This window comes from Lepus europaeus, chromosome 2 (genome assembly GCF_033115175.1).
Source record: "Lepus europaeus isolate LE1 chromosome 2, mLepTim1.pri, whole genome shotgun sequence".
Classification (NCBI taxonomy): Eukaryota; Metazoa; Chordata; class Mammalia; order Lagomorpha; family Leporidae; genus Lepus; species Lepus europaeus.
In genome coordinates, this window is record NC_084828.1 from 145,505,270 (window position 1) to 145,519,687 (window position 14,418).

The 14,418-nt window shown below is 38.7% G+C and overlaps 1 protein-coding gene across 5 annotated transcripts in view; it reads left to right on the plus strand.

Moving 5' to 3' along the window:
- Positions 1-14,418, plus strand: part of STAG1 (STAG1 cohesin complex component) — a 362,716-nt gene that overhangs the window by 306,708 nt on the left and 41,590 nt on the right. For all 5 annotated transcript variants that reach the window (XM_062214276.1, XM_062214273.1, XM_062214286.1 and 2 more), the window contains one exon: positions 14,131-14,211. In XM_062214276.1, coding sequence (XP_062070260.1) covers positions 14,131-14,211 — 81 coding nt within the window. The remainder of the gene's footprint in view (positions 1-14,130; positions 14,212-14,418) is intronic.

The window sequence follows — 14,418 nt, forward strand, 5'->3', positions numbered from 1 at the left end:
TTCATAGTCTAACCAATATATGAAGTTTGAATACCTGATTACTAGATTGTGCTGTTATTCATTTTATCATCTATTTTTTTAAGATTTTTTTTAAAAGTTTTTGAAAGAGTTACAGAGAGTCAGAATGAGTAAGAGAAGAGATAGAGAGAGGAGAGAAATCTTCTATTCAATGATTTACTCTCCAATGGCTGCAATGGCCATGGCTGAGCTAGGCTGAAGCCACGATCTTCATCCCAATCCCACATGGGTGGCAGGGGCCCAAACACTTGATCCGTTTTTGTGGCTTTTCCAGGTGCATTAGCAGGGAACTGAATTGGAAGCAAGAGGACTTGAACCGGCACCTGTATGGGACTCAGGCACTGCAGGCAGCAGCTTAACCCTCTGCATCATACTGCTGGTCCCCATCCATCCAATTTTTGTGAGGAACATGCAAGCTCAGTTTTTCAGATTCTGCCTCTGTACCTTCCATTAGAATTCAGAAGAAGTACCTATTTGTAGCAAGGAAACGAAAGAACAGCTAACTAGCTCACTTCTGTTTAATGTTTTAAAGATACTTTAAACAAGCTGCATTGGTCATAGTGCTTGACTGTTTGTTTTCCTTGGTAACCTGATCACCAAGAAGTTTCCCAGTCCCACTCTTTAGGGTTAACAGAATTCATGTATCCAAAAAATATTCTTAAATATTTTTTCTGTCCCAGTGATCTGTCTTATCTTATGCCAGCACTGTTTTAATTATTGTAGCTTTAGAATATATAATATCTAGAATATCAAAATCTAACTTCCTAATAATTATAGAGTAATTATAATAGAAAAATGAATTCAGCTGCTCCCTTCACTTAATTCATCAACTTGTAATACTTTTTCACGTTCACACCCACATATGCTCTGCATCTATAATATATGTTATGTATGTATGCATATATAAAGCATATAAATGTTCTCTATGGTTGTTTTTTTACAGTCTAGGACCCATTCTAGAATACCACTTTGAATTTAATTGTTAGCTCATTTTTGTCTACTTTAGTCTGTAATGGTTTCTCACCTGTTCTGTTTCATGACCTTGACAGCCTAAAGACTACACACTAATTTCTTTTAATGTATTTTTCATTTTTAAGTGATACATACTAATTGTACATATTTTGGGCCTATTATGTGATATTTCGATGCTTGTATGTAATGTAGCATGATCAGGGTAAGTAGCATACTATCACCCCAGACATTTATCATTTATTTGTTTTGGAAACATTTAAAATCTTTTATACTAGCTGTTTTGAAATAGACAATTATTGTTAATCATAGTTATACTTCGGTGCTATGAAACATAATTAGTTATTCCTCCTACCCAAATGGTCTTTTATATCCATTATAGAATGGTCTCAATTTACTTTTATATGGTGGTCTGCATGGTTAGATTTGGTTTACACATTCTTGGCACAAATGTCATATAATGATGTTATGTCCTCAGTACATCATATCAGAAGGCACATGATGTCATTCTGTTCCTTATTTTTGATACTAATTTTGATCACTTGATTAAGGTAGGGTCTGCAAAGTTTCTGTGTAGAATTTACCTTGTCCATTTTAATTAGTAATCCATGGGAAGGCTGTTTTAAGGCTATGTAAATAATCCTGTTTCTTATCAAACTTGACATAATCGTTTTAGTTCTGTCTCTTTTTTACTTCCATCCTTTGTGGCATAAGTATATGTCACAAGGTCTGCTTATACTAATATTCTACTATATATATCAGTTTCTATATATATAAAAACTTTTATTTTTTACACTAATGAATTTTTAGCCTATGGAAAGTATTTAAGTGTTATCAGCATTCTGTAATGTAATAATTGTTAATTTGTAAAGAATTCACATTTCAAAATGTGTTAAAGTATCTCTTCATACAAATTTTTGTAAATTCAAGGCAAGAGATATTTAACTTCTCCTTATGCTGTTTTGTGGCTTTGCTTTGTGCCTATTTTCTGTTGGCATAGTTTAAAGTTAAAATGTCTTCTTAAATAACATCTAAGAAAAATAAGATACTAAAGTTTTAATATGCAGTTTCCAGAACTCATTGAATATTAGATTCTAAAACTAAAAACTGATGAAAATATTTATAAAACTTGTTTGTGGGGGCGGCATTCTGGTGTCACTTGTATAAGCACTGCCTGTGACACTGGCATCCCAAGTGTGCACTGTTTTCTGTTCTGGCTGCACTGCTTTGGATTCACCTCTCTGCTAATGGCCTGGGGAAGACAGTGGAAGATGTCCCAAGTGACTGGACCCCTGCTACCCAAATGGGAGACCTGCATGGAGTTCCTGGCTCCTGTTTTCTGCATGACCCAGTCCTGGCCGTTGCAGCCATCTGGGAAGTGAGCCAGTGGATGAAACATCTCTCTGTTTCCCTCTCTCTCTCTAACTTTGCCTTTAAAATAAAATAAATAAATCTTTTAAATATATGCATATAATACTTTTTGTAAATATTACTTGCTTTTGGACTAAATGGTGTGATGATACTCTTAAAAAAGGTCATCATATGTCAATGAATTTGGGACCTTAAGGCATCAATAATAATAATCTTGAATTTTGCACTTACGTGCTAGGTGCTATTTTAAAGTTTTGCTTAAATGCATTCATTTGTTAAAGTGTTACGATAAATATAGAATGGATATGACTGTCTTCATTTTGTTAATGATGAAATCAAAGCTCAGAGATATTAGATGACTTGTCTAAAGTCACAGTGCTACAGCAGAACTCGTCAACCAAGCTTTTGAATATTTTAATTGTCTTTTCATGGTTTCTGCTACTGATAAACTACTCTTTTCTTTTTTAAAAAGATTTATTTATTTATCTATTTATTTATTTAAAAGGCAGAGTTAGAGGTCTTCAATCCACTGGGTCACTCCCCAGATGGCTGCAACAGCTGGGTATGAGCCAGGAGCTTCTCCAGGTCCCCCACGCAGATACAGAGGCCCAAGGACTTAGACCATCCTCCGCTGTCTTCCCAGGCCATACCAGAGAGCTGGATCACAAGTGGAGCAGCTAGGACTCGGACTGGCATCCATATGGGGTGCCAGCACTGCAGGCAGTGGCTTTACCTGCTAAGCCACAGTGCTGGCCCCTGATAAACTGCTCTTGATGATAGATCAAGCTGCTCTTCTGCTTCTTCTTCATGCTTTCTGATATTATCCTCATGTCATGATTTTATGTTTGTTTGTTTTGTATTGTATTCATCCTTTTATCCAAATACATTTTGAATTGTTTTGGTGGAAATCTTGTACAGAGACTAGATGTTATTACTTAGTCCATGGTCATGAACTAGAAATCAACACATTCTTCAGACTGCATATAATCTATAGGGGTCTTTTTTTTTTTTTTTTTTTTCTTTTGACAGGCAAAGTTAGACAGTGAGAGAGACAGAGAGAGACAGAGAGAAAGGTCTTCCTTCCATTGGTTCACCCCCCAAACGGCTGTCACGGCCGGGCGCTGTGCTGATCCAAAGCCAGGAGCCGGGTGCTTCCTCCTGGCCTCCCATGCAGGAGCAGGGCCCAAGCACTCGGGCCATCCTCCACTGCCTTCCCGGGCCACAGCAGAGAGCTGGACTGGAAGAGGAGCAACCAGGACAGAATCCAGCATCCCAACCGGGACTAGAACCTGGGTTGCCGGTGCCACAGGCAGAGGATTAGCCAAGTGAGCTGTGGCACCCGCTATAGGGGTCTTTAATTTTAGTTAATTCTGCATACTGAGTGTTTCTTGCAGTATTCTTTGAGCCTTGCTACCAAATCCTCAGTTTCATCCTTAATGTTTTCTCTTGTGGATCACAACAGAAGCTTCCTGTTTTGTCTTAGCAAACTCAATTTCACCCTGTCTCCAATCTAAGCTCTGTTTAGTAATTCTCAGCTGCTTCTGTATGAAGAAGATATCTTTTGAAAAATTTTTAAATAGATGAATACTCCTAAATATTATCTTTCTATTGTTATAGTGCCTCATCTGAGCACTTATAGTTCTAGGAATTTAGATTACACATATATACTTGGATGTGTGTACCAAGGTGTAGGTTTAAGTATGTTTGTTGTAGCATTATTTATAAAAATTTAAAAATTGAGACAGTCTAATGTTTATCAAATGAAAGCCACCTTAAATACTGCGGTTTTGATTTTATATAGTTGTGTGGCTGTGAATAAAATAATGAGGTAGATATTAGTTGTGCTACGGTATTTTGTGTGAAAAGACATTTGATGCTATATTGAATGAAAATAGAAATCAATATATGTAATTTTCAAAAGGTGATAAGGTATATATCTAAAAGCACACATCTAGATGACAAGTTATTTCTGGAATGATAATAAGAAACTATTAGCAATGCCTTTCTCAGTGGAAACCTAAAGATCTCTAATGGTCAAGAAATGTAAATGAATTTCATACCATTCAAACTGTTAGATATTTTACCATGTACATCTAATGCTTTTTAAATTCAAAAACAATTAATGATTGGAAATTGAAATTTTATATAATGTATCATTTACAGTAGCACAAAAAAGATAAAAGATAAAATAGTGTAACAAAATACATCTGAAATCTGTATGTTGAAAACTATGAAACATTAATGAATGAAAACAGTTCTTCATTAATGAAAATACATTGTGTTCATGAATTTGCAGGCTCCGTTTTTTTTTTTTTTTTTAAGATTTATTTATTTGAAAGGCAGGGTTACAGAAAGGCAGAGTCGTTGTGGGGGGCTCTTCCATCCACTGGTTCACTCCCCAAATGGCCGAAACTGTTAGAGCTGTGCCTCCAAAGCTGAAAGCCAGGAGCTTCTTCCAGGTCTCCTATGTGGGTTCAGGGGCCCAAGGACTTGGGTTATCTTCGACTGCTTTCCCAAGCCATATCAGAGAGCTGGATTGGAAGAGGAGCAGCTGGGACTAGAACAGGGGTCCATATGGGATGTGGACACTGTAGGCAGCGGCTTTACCCGCTACACCACAGCACTGGCCCCGACCCAGTGTTGTTAAACTTTCAGTTGTCTCTAAACCAATTTAATAAAACCCACTAAAATTTCAGTAGAATTTCTCATAGAAACTGTCAACTAATTTTGTGACCTTGGGTTAATTAAATATTTCTTAGATTAAACACCAAAAATACTGTCCATAAAAAAAGAATTCAAATATTGACCTTCATCAAAAGTGAATTGAAGGGGTCAGCCTTGTGGTGTGGCAGGTAAAGCCACCATAGGCAATGCTGGCATCCTATATGGGCGCAAGTTGGAGTCCTGGCTGCTCTACTTTCAATCGAGCTCTCTGCTGTGGCCTTGGAGATGAGTACAAGATGGCCCAAGTGCTTCGGCCCCTAAACCCATATGGGAGATCTGGAGGAAGCTCCTGGCTCCTGGCTTCAGATCAGTGCAGCTCTGACCATTGCTGCCATATGGGGAGTGAACCAGTGTATGGAAGACTTCTCTCTGCCTCTCTTTAACTCTTTTTCAAATAAATAAATAAATCATTTTTTAAAAAATGTACAGACCACACTATCTGTTAAAGGACTGTATACAAAAAATATAAAGATCTCTTAAAATTCTGTAGTAAGAAAACAGCTTAATTTTTGAAAAACAGCCAAGAACTGTTCAGGGGCCAGCATTATGATGCAGGTCAAGCCACCACTTGGAACATCAAAGCCAGCATCCCACATCAGAGTTCCAGTTCCAATCCCTGATGCTCTGCTTCCAATTTAGCTTCCTGCTCATGTGCCTGGGAAGGCAGGGGAAGATGGCTCAAGTATTTTGCCCCTTGCTACCCATGTGGGAGACCCTAGCTTTGGCCTTGTCTGACCTGACTGTAGAAGCCACTTGGGGAGTGAACCGGCCTGTAGAATATCTCTCACTCTTACTCCCAACCCTCTGCCTCTCATACTTCTCTTTCTCTCTGTTGCTCTGCCTTTCAAATAAATCTTTTTTCAATGAAAAGAGAAATGAATAGATACGTAATTAAATATAGATGGCATGTAAGCACATGAAAAGAAAACATTGTTCACTAGAGAAATGCAAAAATATTTAAAAGGATAGGGGCCATGGCCATAGCACAGTAGGTTAATCCTCTGCCAGCGACACCAGCATCCCACATGGGTACCAGTTCTAGTCCAGGCTGCTCCATTCCAATCCAGCTCTCTGCTATGGCCTGGGAAAGCAGTGGAGGATGGCCCAAGTCTTTGGACTCCTGCACCCACATGGGAGACTGGGAAGGAGCACCTGCCTCCTGGCTTCGGATTGGTGCAGCTCCAGCCGTTGCAGCCATTTGGGGAGTGAACCAACGGAAGGAAGACCTTTCTCTCTCTCCCTCTCACTGTCTCTAACTCTATCTCTAAAATAAAATAAAATAAAATAAAATAAAATAAAATAAAAATCTCTTAAAAAAAAAAAAGCTAAAACCTCATGTTTCCAAAGGCTTATGAAGATACAAAGCAATTTTTAACTGTCATGTAGGGGCAAAAAATAGATCATCTGGATTGGATGTAAGGGTTAATTACCAAAAGTCAAGAGGTAATTTGAGGGGATGATAGAAGTATTCTGTATGTTGATTGTATTTGGTGGTTTCATGATTGCATTTGTCAAAACCAGCAAACCAAAGCATAGCCACAAAAATGAAAGAAACATCACAAGGGAGAAATTTTTGAAACAAGGGCCATATAAAAATGTGTTAAAATCTTTATTCTTGGCCAGCGCCGTGGCTTAACAGGCTAATCCTCTGCCTTGTGGCGCCTGCACACCGGGTTCTAGTCCTGGTTGGGGCGCCGGATTCTATCCCGGTTGCCCCTCTTCCAGGCCAGCTCTCTGCTATGGCCCGGGAAGGCAGTGGAGGATGGCCCAAGTGCTTGGGCCCTACACCCATATGGGAGACCAGGAGAAGCACCTGGCTCCTGGCTTCAGATCAGCGCGATGGGCCTGCCGCAGCGGCCATTGGAGGGTGAACCAACGGCAAAAAGGAAGACCTTTCTCTCTCTCTCTCTCTCACTGTCCACTCTGCCTGTCCAAAAAAAAAAAAAAAAATCTTTATTCTTATATTTTAGCCCTCCTGGTTCAAAATTTCATAGTTATATAATGTTTGTAAAAGTTACTAGAATTAAACTGTAAAAAGTATTAAATTATTTTCTTGTAGTGTGACACCATTTTTAAAAGTCAAAAATTAGCTAAATGAAATAGTATATCTTTTTTTTTTTTTAATTTTTGACAGGCAGAGTGGACAGTGAGAGAGAGAGAGACAGAGAGAAAGGTCTTCCTTTGCCGTTGGTTCACCCTCTAATGGCTGCCGCGGTAGCACGCTGCGGCTGGCGCACCGCGCTGTTCCGATGGCAGGAGCCAGGTGCTTATCCTGGTCTCCCATGGGGTGCAGAGCCCAAACACTTGGGCCATCCTCCACTGCACTCCCTGGCCACAGCAGAGAGCTGGCCTGGAAGAGGGGCAACCGGGACAGGATCGGTGCCCCGACCGGGACTAGAACCCGGTGTGCCGGCACCGCAAGGCGGAGGATTAGCCTGTTGAGCCACGGCGCCGGCCGAAATAGTATATCTAAAATATGTGTATATGATTTATGTTTTTAAGAACAAAGGCATTGATACACATGAAGTTTAGTAGAGTGATAAACAATAGGAAAATACTCATAAGTGGATGCAAAGTTACTGATATTGTCCTACTTCTTAAAATGGGTGGCTGTTTCATGGTTATACTTTTATTGTTATGCTTTATCATACAACTACTTTGAAAATATCAAATATTCCACTTAAAAATCCAAAGAAGGAAATATAGAACCACTTTTGATGTTGTGCAATGGATTTTTGTTTATTTGTTCTTAACATTTATTTAAAGAGAAGTGCCATAGACAGGAAGATCTTCCGTTTGCTGGTTCACTCCCCAAATGGCCCCAGTAGCATAGCTGGTTGAGGTGGATGCCAGGAACTTGGAGTTCCATCTCAATATCCCAGGTACATGTCAGGGTCCAAGTACACAGCCCAGTCTCTGCTTCTTTCTTTGGCACAATAACAGGGTACAGAGTCTGAAGCAGACCAGCTAGGACTCAAACTGGCACTCTGATATGGGATCCCAAAGTTGAGGCATCAGCAGTACCACAATGCTGACCTCTATAGTCTGATGTTTTTAAAATATCATGTTATTCTTTTGTTCAAATGATCAGCATTTCCTGGGATTTTTAGTACAACATCCCGATTTCTTTGTCTTGATAAGGTGACCATTATCTAGACAAGTATTCTCTTGAAAATAAAAACGAATAATTATTCTAGGACATACATATAAGCCAGGATATATGATCATGCTCCTACAGCAGCCCCCTGTGATCTGGTTTGTGCCCACACAGCCTCAGTTTTTATGCTTGCACTTAGTTATATCAACCTCTTTGCTGTTTATCAGTGAAGCATTCTTTGAAATTTACATAAAGAGAATGTGATATCCACACTGGACTTAACTACTGTTGACATACCATTTTCTTCTTCTTCTTCTTCTTCTTTTTTTTTTTTTTTTTTGACAGGCACAGTAGACAGTGAGAGAGACAGAGAGAAAGGTCTTCCTTTTTGCCGTTGGTTCACCCTCCAATGGCCGCTGCGGCCGGCGCACCGTGCTGATCCAAAGCCAGGAGCCAGGTGCTTCTGGTCTCCCACGTGGGTGCAGGGCCCAAGCACTTGGGCCATCCTCCACTGCACTCCCGGGCCACAGCAGAGAGCTGGCCTAGAAGAGGGGCAACCGGGACAGAATCCGGCACCCCAACCGGGACTAGAACCCGGTGTGCCAGCACCGCAGGCAGAGGATTAGCCTGTTGAGCCACGGCGCCGGCCCCATTTTCTTCTTTCTGATACTTGGAATTAATAAGCTTGACCATAGAATCCTGGAGTCTTGAATTGCTGAGAATGAATGTGCTTTATTAGCTTGTTGGGTGATCCATTCTCTGACAGGTCCTATATTTCTTTAATGATAGAAGTTAATATTTTACTCATTGGGTTTTTTGAGATTTTTATGCTTCTAATAATTTTTTTTGTTCTTTAAATATTTCTTTTGAAAGGCAAAGAGAGCAATAAAGAGAGAGGGAGAGAAAAAGGGAGCAACAGAGAAGTCTTTCATTCGCTGGCCACAATGGCCAGGGCTGGGCCAGGCTGAAGCTGGGAGCCTGGAACTCCATCTGGGTTGCCCACTTTGGTAACAGGGGCCAAAGCACTCAGACCATCTTCCATTGCATTCCCAGGTTCATTAGCAGGGAGCTGGATCAAAAGAGGAGCAGCCAGAACTCAAGCTGGTGCTGTGATTAGGGATGCTGGTGTCATAGGCAGCAACAACTGCTGCACCACTACACCAGTCTCTGATTTTTCTTTTTTGTAAAATTTATGGCATAGTATGTTGCAAGTAACACAGCATGTTGGGTAATCCCTCATTTACAAAAGGCATGTAGAATTTAGAAATCTTTCCTCTTTACTAAATTGTTTTTTACTTTTTATCACTTTGTAATTTGCATTTGTGTTTGTGCTTTTTAATGGTATTTCTTCATGCTTTTAACACATTTCCCTAATGCTAATAATATTGAACATATTTTCATTTGTTTATTTATTAACTGTATCTTTGGTGAAATCATAAAAATTTATTTATTTGTGAGACCGAGAAAAAGAGTTCCCATCTACCAGTTCATTCCCCAAATACCTCCCGCGGCCAGGACCAGGCCGTCCTAAAGTTGGAAACTGGGAACTCAACTTTCCCATGTCAGCAGCAGGAATCCTGTCACTTGAGCCCTCAACACCTCTTCCCAAAGTCCACATTAGCAGGCAGCTGGAATCAGTAATAGATCTGGGTATCAAACCCAGGTACTTAAGCATGGGGTGTGCGTATCTTAATATCTATGCCAAATTCCTGCCCAATAGAGCCCTTTTCAAAGTAAACTTAAGAGGAAATCAATATGTGAAAGAGTAAAATTGGAAGTTCTATATTTGAAAGGTATTGTAGTGACCAAATATCTCTCTTCCCTTATAATGCCAACCAGGCAACGTCTATACAATTATGGAACTTGGGGCAGACTTAGCTACTACAACACCCTAACCCACGTCTGAGTTCTAGAGTTGATTCCTAGCTCCAAATCCTGATTCCATCCTCCTGCTGATTTAACTGTGGTAGGCAGCAGTGCTGACTCTAGTATTTAGGCTCCTGCCAAGTATTGGGAGACCTGGACTGAATTTCTGGCATCCAGGCAATTTGGATAGTTAACCAGTGTCTAGCAGCTATCTTCATCTCTGTCTCTCTGTCTGTCTGTCTCTCTCTCTCTGCCTCTGAAATAATTTAATTTATTAAATCACACAAAACTATGGACCATGTTCTATTAAGGGGGGACAAAAACTTATGGATCACAGCTTCAAAAATTCCTAGTATAGGTCACCAGAAAAATAGAAGGAAATAAAACAAAAATGTTTAGATGATTAGGATAATAAGGGTTATTTGAAATTTAAATTAATTTTTAAATTTTGCCTTTTCCTTTCACACAAACCACTTTACCAGTATACTTTATATTATAAATTAGAGCTTACGAAAAGATGTCTGAGGCCGGTGCCGCGGCTGAGTAGGCTAATCCTCCGCCTGCGGCGCCAGCACACCGGGTTCTAGTCCCAATCAGGGCGCCTGATTCTGTCCCGGTTGCCCCTCTTCCAGGCCAGCTCTCTGCTGTGGCCCGGGAAGGCAGTGGAGGATGGCCCAAGTGCTTGGGCCCTGCACCCGCATGGGAGACCAGGAGAAGCACCTGGCTCCTGGCTTCGGATCAGCATGGTGCCCCGTGCCAGCCACAGCGGCCATTGGAGGGTGAACCAACGGCAAAAAGGAAGACCTTTCTCTCTCTCTCTCTCTCTCTCTCTCTCTCTCTCTCTCTCTCTCTCTCTCCCACTGTCCACTCTGCCTGTCCAAAAAAAAAAAAGAAAAAGAAAAAGATATCTGAGTCATTGACTATATTGTCATTGAGCATCTTCTAAGTATAGTAGAGTGATTTCTTTAGCACTGTTCATAACTTGACACTGTATCATTAGTCTTGTCTTGTTTCTTCATTCTAACAAGTTGATCATTTAATTATTATGTTTAATAAAGCTGTGATATCATCTCCTTAATGTTTCATCAAAAGCATCCTTCATTTCTCTTAATTCTCATGAATTAATTTCTGTGCCAAGGAACTGGCGTTGTGGCATAGTAGGTCAGGCTGCCACCTACAATGCTGGCATCTCTTATGGCCACCAGTTCAAGTCCCAGCTACTCCACTTGTGATCCAGCTCCCTGATAATGTGCCTGGGAAAGCAGCAGAAGATGGCTCAAGTCCTTGGGACTCCTCACCCATGTGGGTGACCCAAAGAAAGCTCCTCACTCCTGGCTTCAGTCTGGCCCAGTCCTAGCTGATGGGGCCATATTCCCGGGGAGTGAACCAGTGAATAGAAGATCTCTTTCTCTGCCTCTCCCTTTCTCTCTGTAATTCTGCCTTTCAAATAAATAAAATCTTAAAAAAAAAAATTCTCTGCTGAGTAGGCACATTGGGGAAATTTTTTGCTTAATTTTCAACTTGAAAGTTTTGAAACAAAACAGCTAAAACTCTCAAATAGTTTCTGCATCTACTTACTGATATCTGTTAATTTATTTTCTGTATATGTTCATCTTTATGTTTTTTTGTTTATCAAGTGGGGAAAATAATAGGGATAGTATGTATATAAATGTCACAAATAAAATAATGGAATATTATTATCAGCTATGCTTTATTACAATAAAGATATATCATGTGTTCAAATTTAATTGTAGTAAAAGACCTTTCCAAAATGGAATTCTCTTTTGTTTTGTGATTCTTAATTTTATTTTCCTGAATCTCTCTCTCTGTAAACCAAACTTGAACAGATGTTTCACAAAAAAATTTCAGAAAGTACACAGCCTCATTGTAATTAGGGAAATGTAAATTAAAAGACAATCAGTGCTACTCATACATAATAGAATCACCAAATTGAAGACAAATGATACCGATGTTAGTAAAAATGTGAAGCCACAGGAACTGTTAATGACTTGTAGATAATGGTTAAGTAATGCTAATTGATCTGACAATCCTATCCCTAGAGCAATGGTTCTAAACATGTGATCCAACTACCCCCAGAGGTTTTTAGAGGAGGTCCATAAGGTCAAAACTATTGTTCTAATAAGTTTTTGCTTGCTTTCTGCATTACTGTATTCTTGCCAATGTACAGTAGAGTACTAATTTCCTAACAACATCCATAGTTTTCTACAAAAGCTATTAAAATACACCTTTTTTTCCCCAGTGACCTATCTGTATGAGATCAGATTTTCTTCAAGTACTTCAGACTGTATATTTTAAAAGAATGCAGAAGCAGAAAGGAAAATCCAGTTTTTTATTAAGGCAAACATTAATGAAATTTGCAAAAATGTAACAGTGATACTCAATTTACTTTTTAAATTTTTTTAAGCACATTTAATTTTGAGGGCAGGCATTTGATAGAGTGGTTAAGATGCCACTTGGGAAGACTGCATCCCATGTCAGAGTACCTAGGTTTGAATCCTGGCTCCTTCCCAATGTTAGTTTCCTGGTAATGCACATCCTGGGAGGCAGCAGTGATGGCTCAAGTACTTGTGTCCCTGCCATCTACATAGTAGATCAGGATTGACTCAGGTCTCCTGGCTTCAGCTTGACCAGGCTATAACAGGCATTTGAAGAATGAACCAGCAGATAGATTGTGTGCATGTGTGTCTGCCTCTCAAATAAATAAATTAAAAATTACTGGAAAAAAGGAATAAAAAATGTTTAAAGGAAATTTCTTGTAATGTCTGTTTATCTTCATCTACTTAAAAGGCATAGCAACAGAGGCAGAGATCTTCCATCTGCCAGTTCATTTCCCAAATGCCAGCCATAGCCAGAACTGGACTAGGCCAAAGCTAGGAACCCAGAACTCTGGTTTCCTGGCTGGGCGGCAGGAGCCCAAGCACTTGAGCCACCATCTGTTGCCTCCAGGAAAGCAGGATTGGAAACAGAGGTGCCCAGAGTTAAACCAGCAGTGTTATGGGATGTGGGTATCCCAAATGGCAGCTTTCACCCAGTGTGCCATAACACCCTCCCCTATAATTTTGATTTTTAAATAAATTAGTAAACATTTTATAGAGATTTCTTAGTTTTAATTTCTAGTATAGTATAAATATATATTTATAAATATATAACATGTAAACCAAGGCTTTGGGAAGTTCTTAGTAGTTTTAGAGGCATAAAGAGGTGCTGAAAACTAAAAACTCAGAGAATTTCTGCTCTACAATGTACCAAGAGTCACATATAAAAATATTTTTAAGAGTTATCAGTAATGGCCTAAAATTCAGATACAATACAATAAATAAATTGTGGGATATTCTAAAAACTACAGGAATAAAATTTAGCAGTTTGTGGATATCTGTAGAATGTATTAACCTTAAATATAAATGTTGAAGTCAGGCTTCAATTAATACATCTTGCATGATTCCATTCATGTAATATTCATAATCACTTATAGTAAATTGTAAGGATGCAGGCTTAGTTATTAAAATATACTGATTAAAAATCAACAACTGCTATCCTTAAAAGAAAGAGATTATATTGAGAGAAGATACTGGCAGTGTTCTGTTTCCTGACCTTGCTGGTGGTTACACAGGTATTTTTTGCTTTATAATGATTCATTAAGGTTTATGTAGTTTTTGGTATGAATATTACATTTCACATTAATGCTTTAAAACAAAAGAGAACATTGATTATAAAATTTGTGTAGATACTTGTTTCAGGTATTTCAGTTACATAATTTGGATAGAAATAATTTTACTAATCTCTTAAAAATTTGAAGTTTTCATGATACTATGTTTTTGTTTAAAACACAGTGTTATCTGTGTTCATGTTAAGCAAGATGTGTTATGTATTTTCTAGATTAACATGTTAATCCTTTTTTTAACCAAATATTTTGTACATTTTCATTACATCTACAATAATTTGTACTTGAAACTATCAAAAACATAAATGTTATTCTCTTTAGTACTATACAAGTATAAATTATCTCATTCATTTGATTTTTTTTTTCTTTTCTAAAAAAGGTTTTTTCTTTTCATTTGATACAGATAGTCGTGCAGGCACTGCAGTGTTCCCATTACTCGATTCTTTGGCAGTTGGTGAAAATTACTGATGGGTCTCCCTCCAAAGTAAGTAAGAGTTTGTAAAGGCAGGAGAGTTATTATTAAAATAATATTTTACTTAACTAATGTTTATTAATTTGTTATGATGCAGTTAAAGTAATAACCTTTAATATGTTAATCTATTCCTAGTTTTACTTTATAAGTATATATTTACCTTCTTATGGAAGACATTAAAACAACAGATGCGTCATTGTGTATTTATACATATGTACA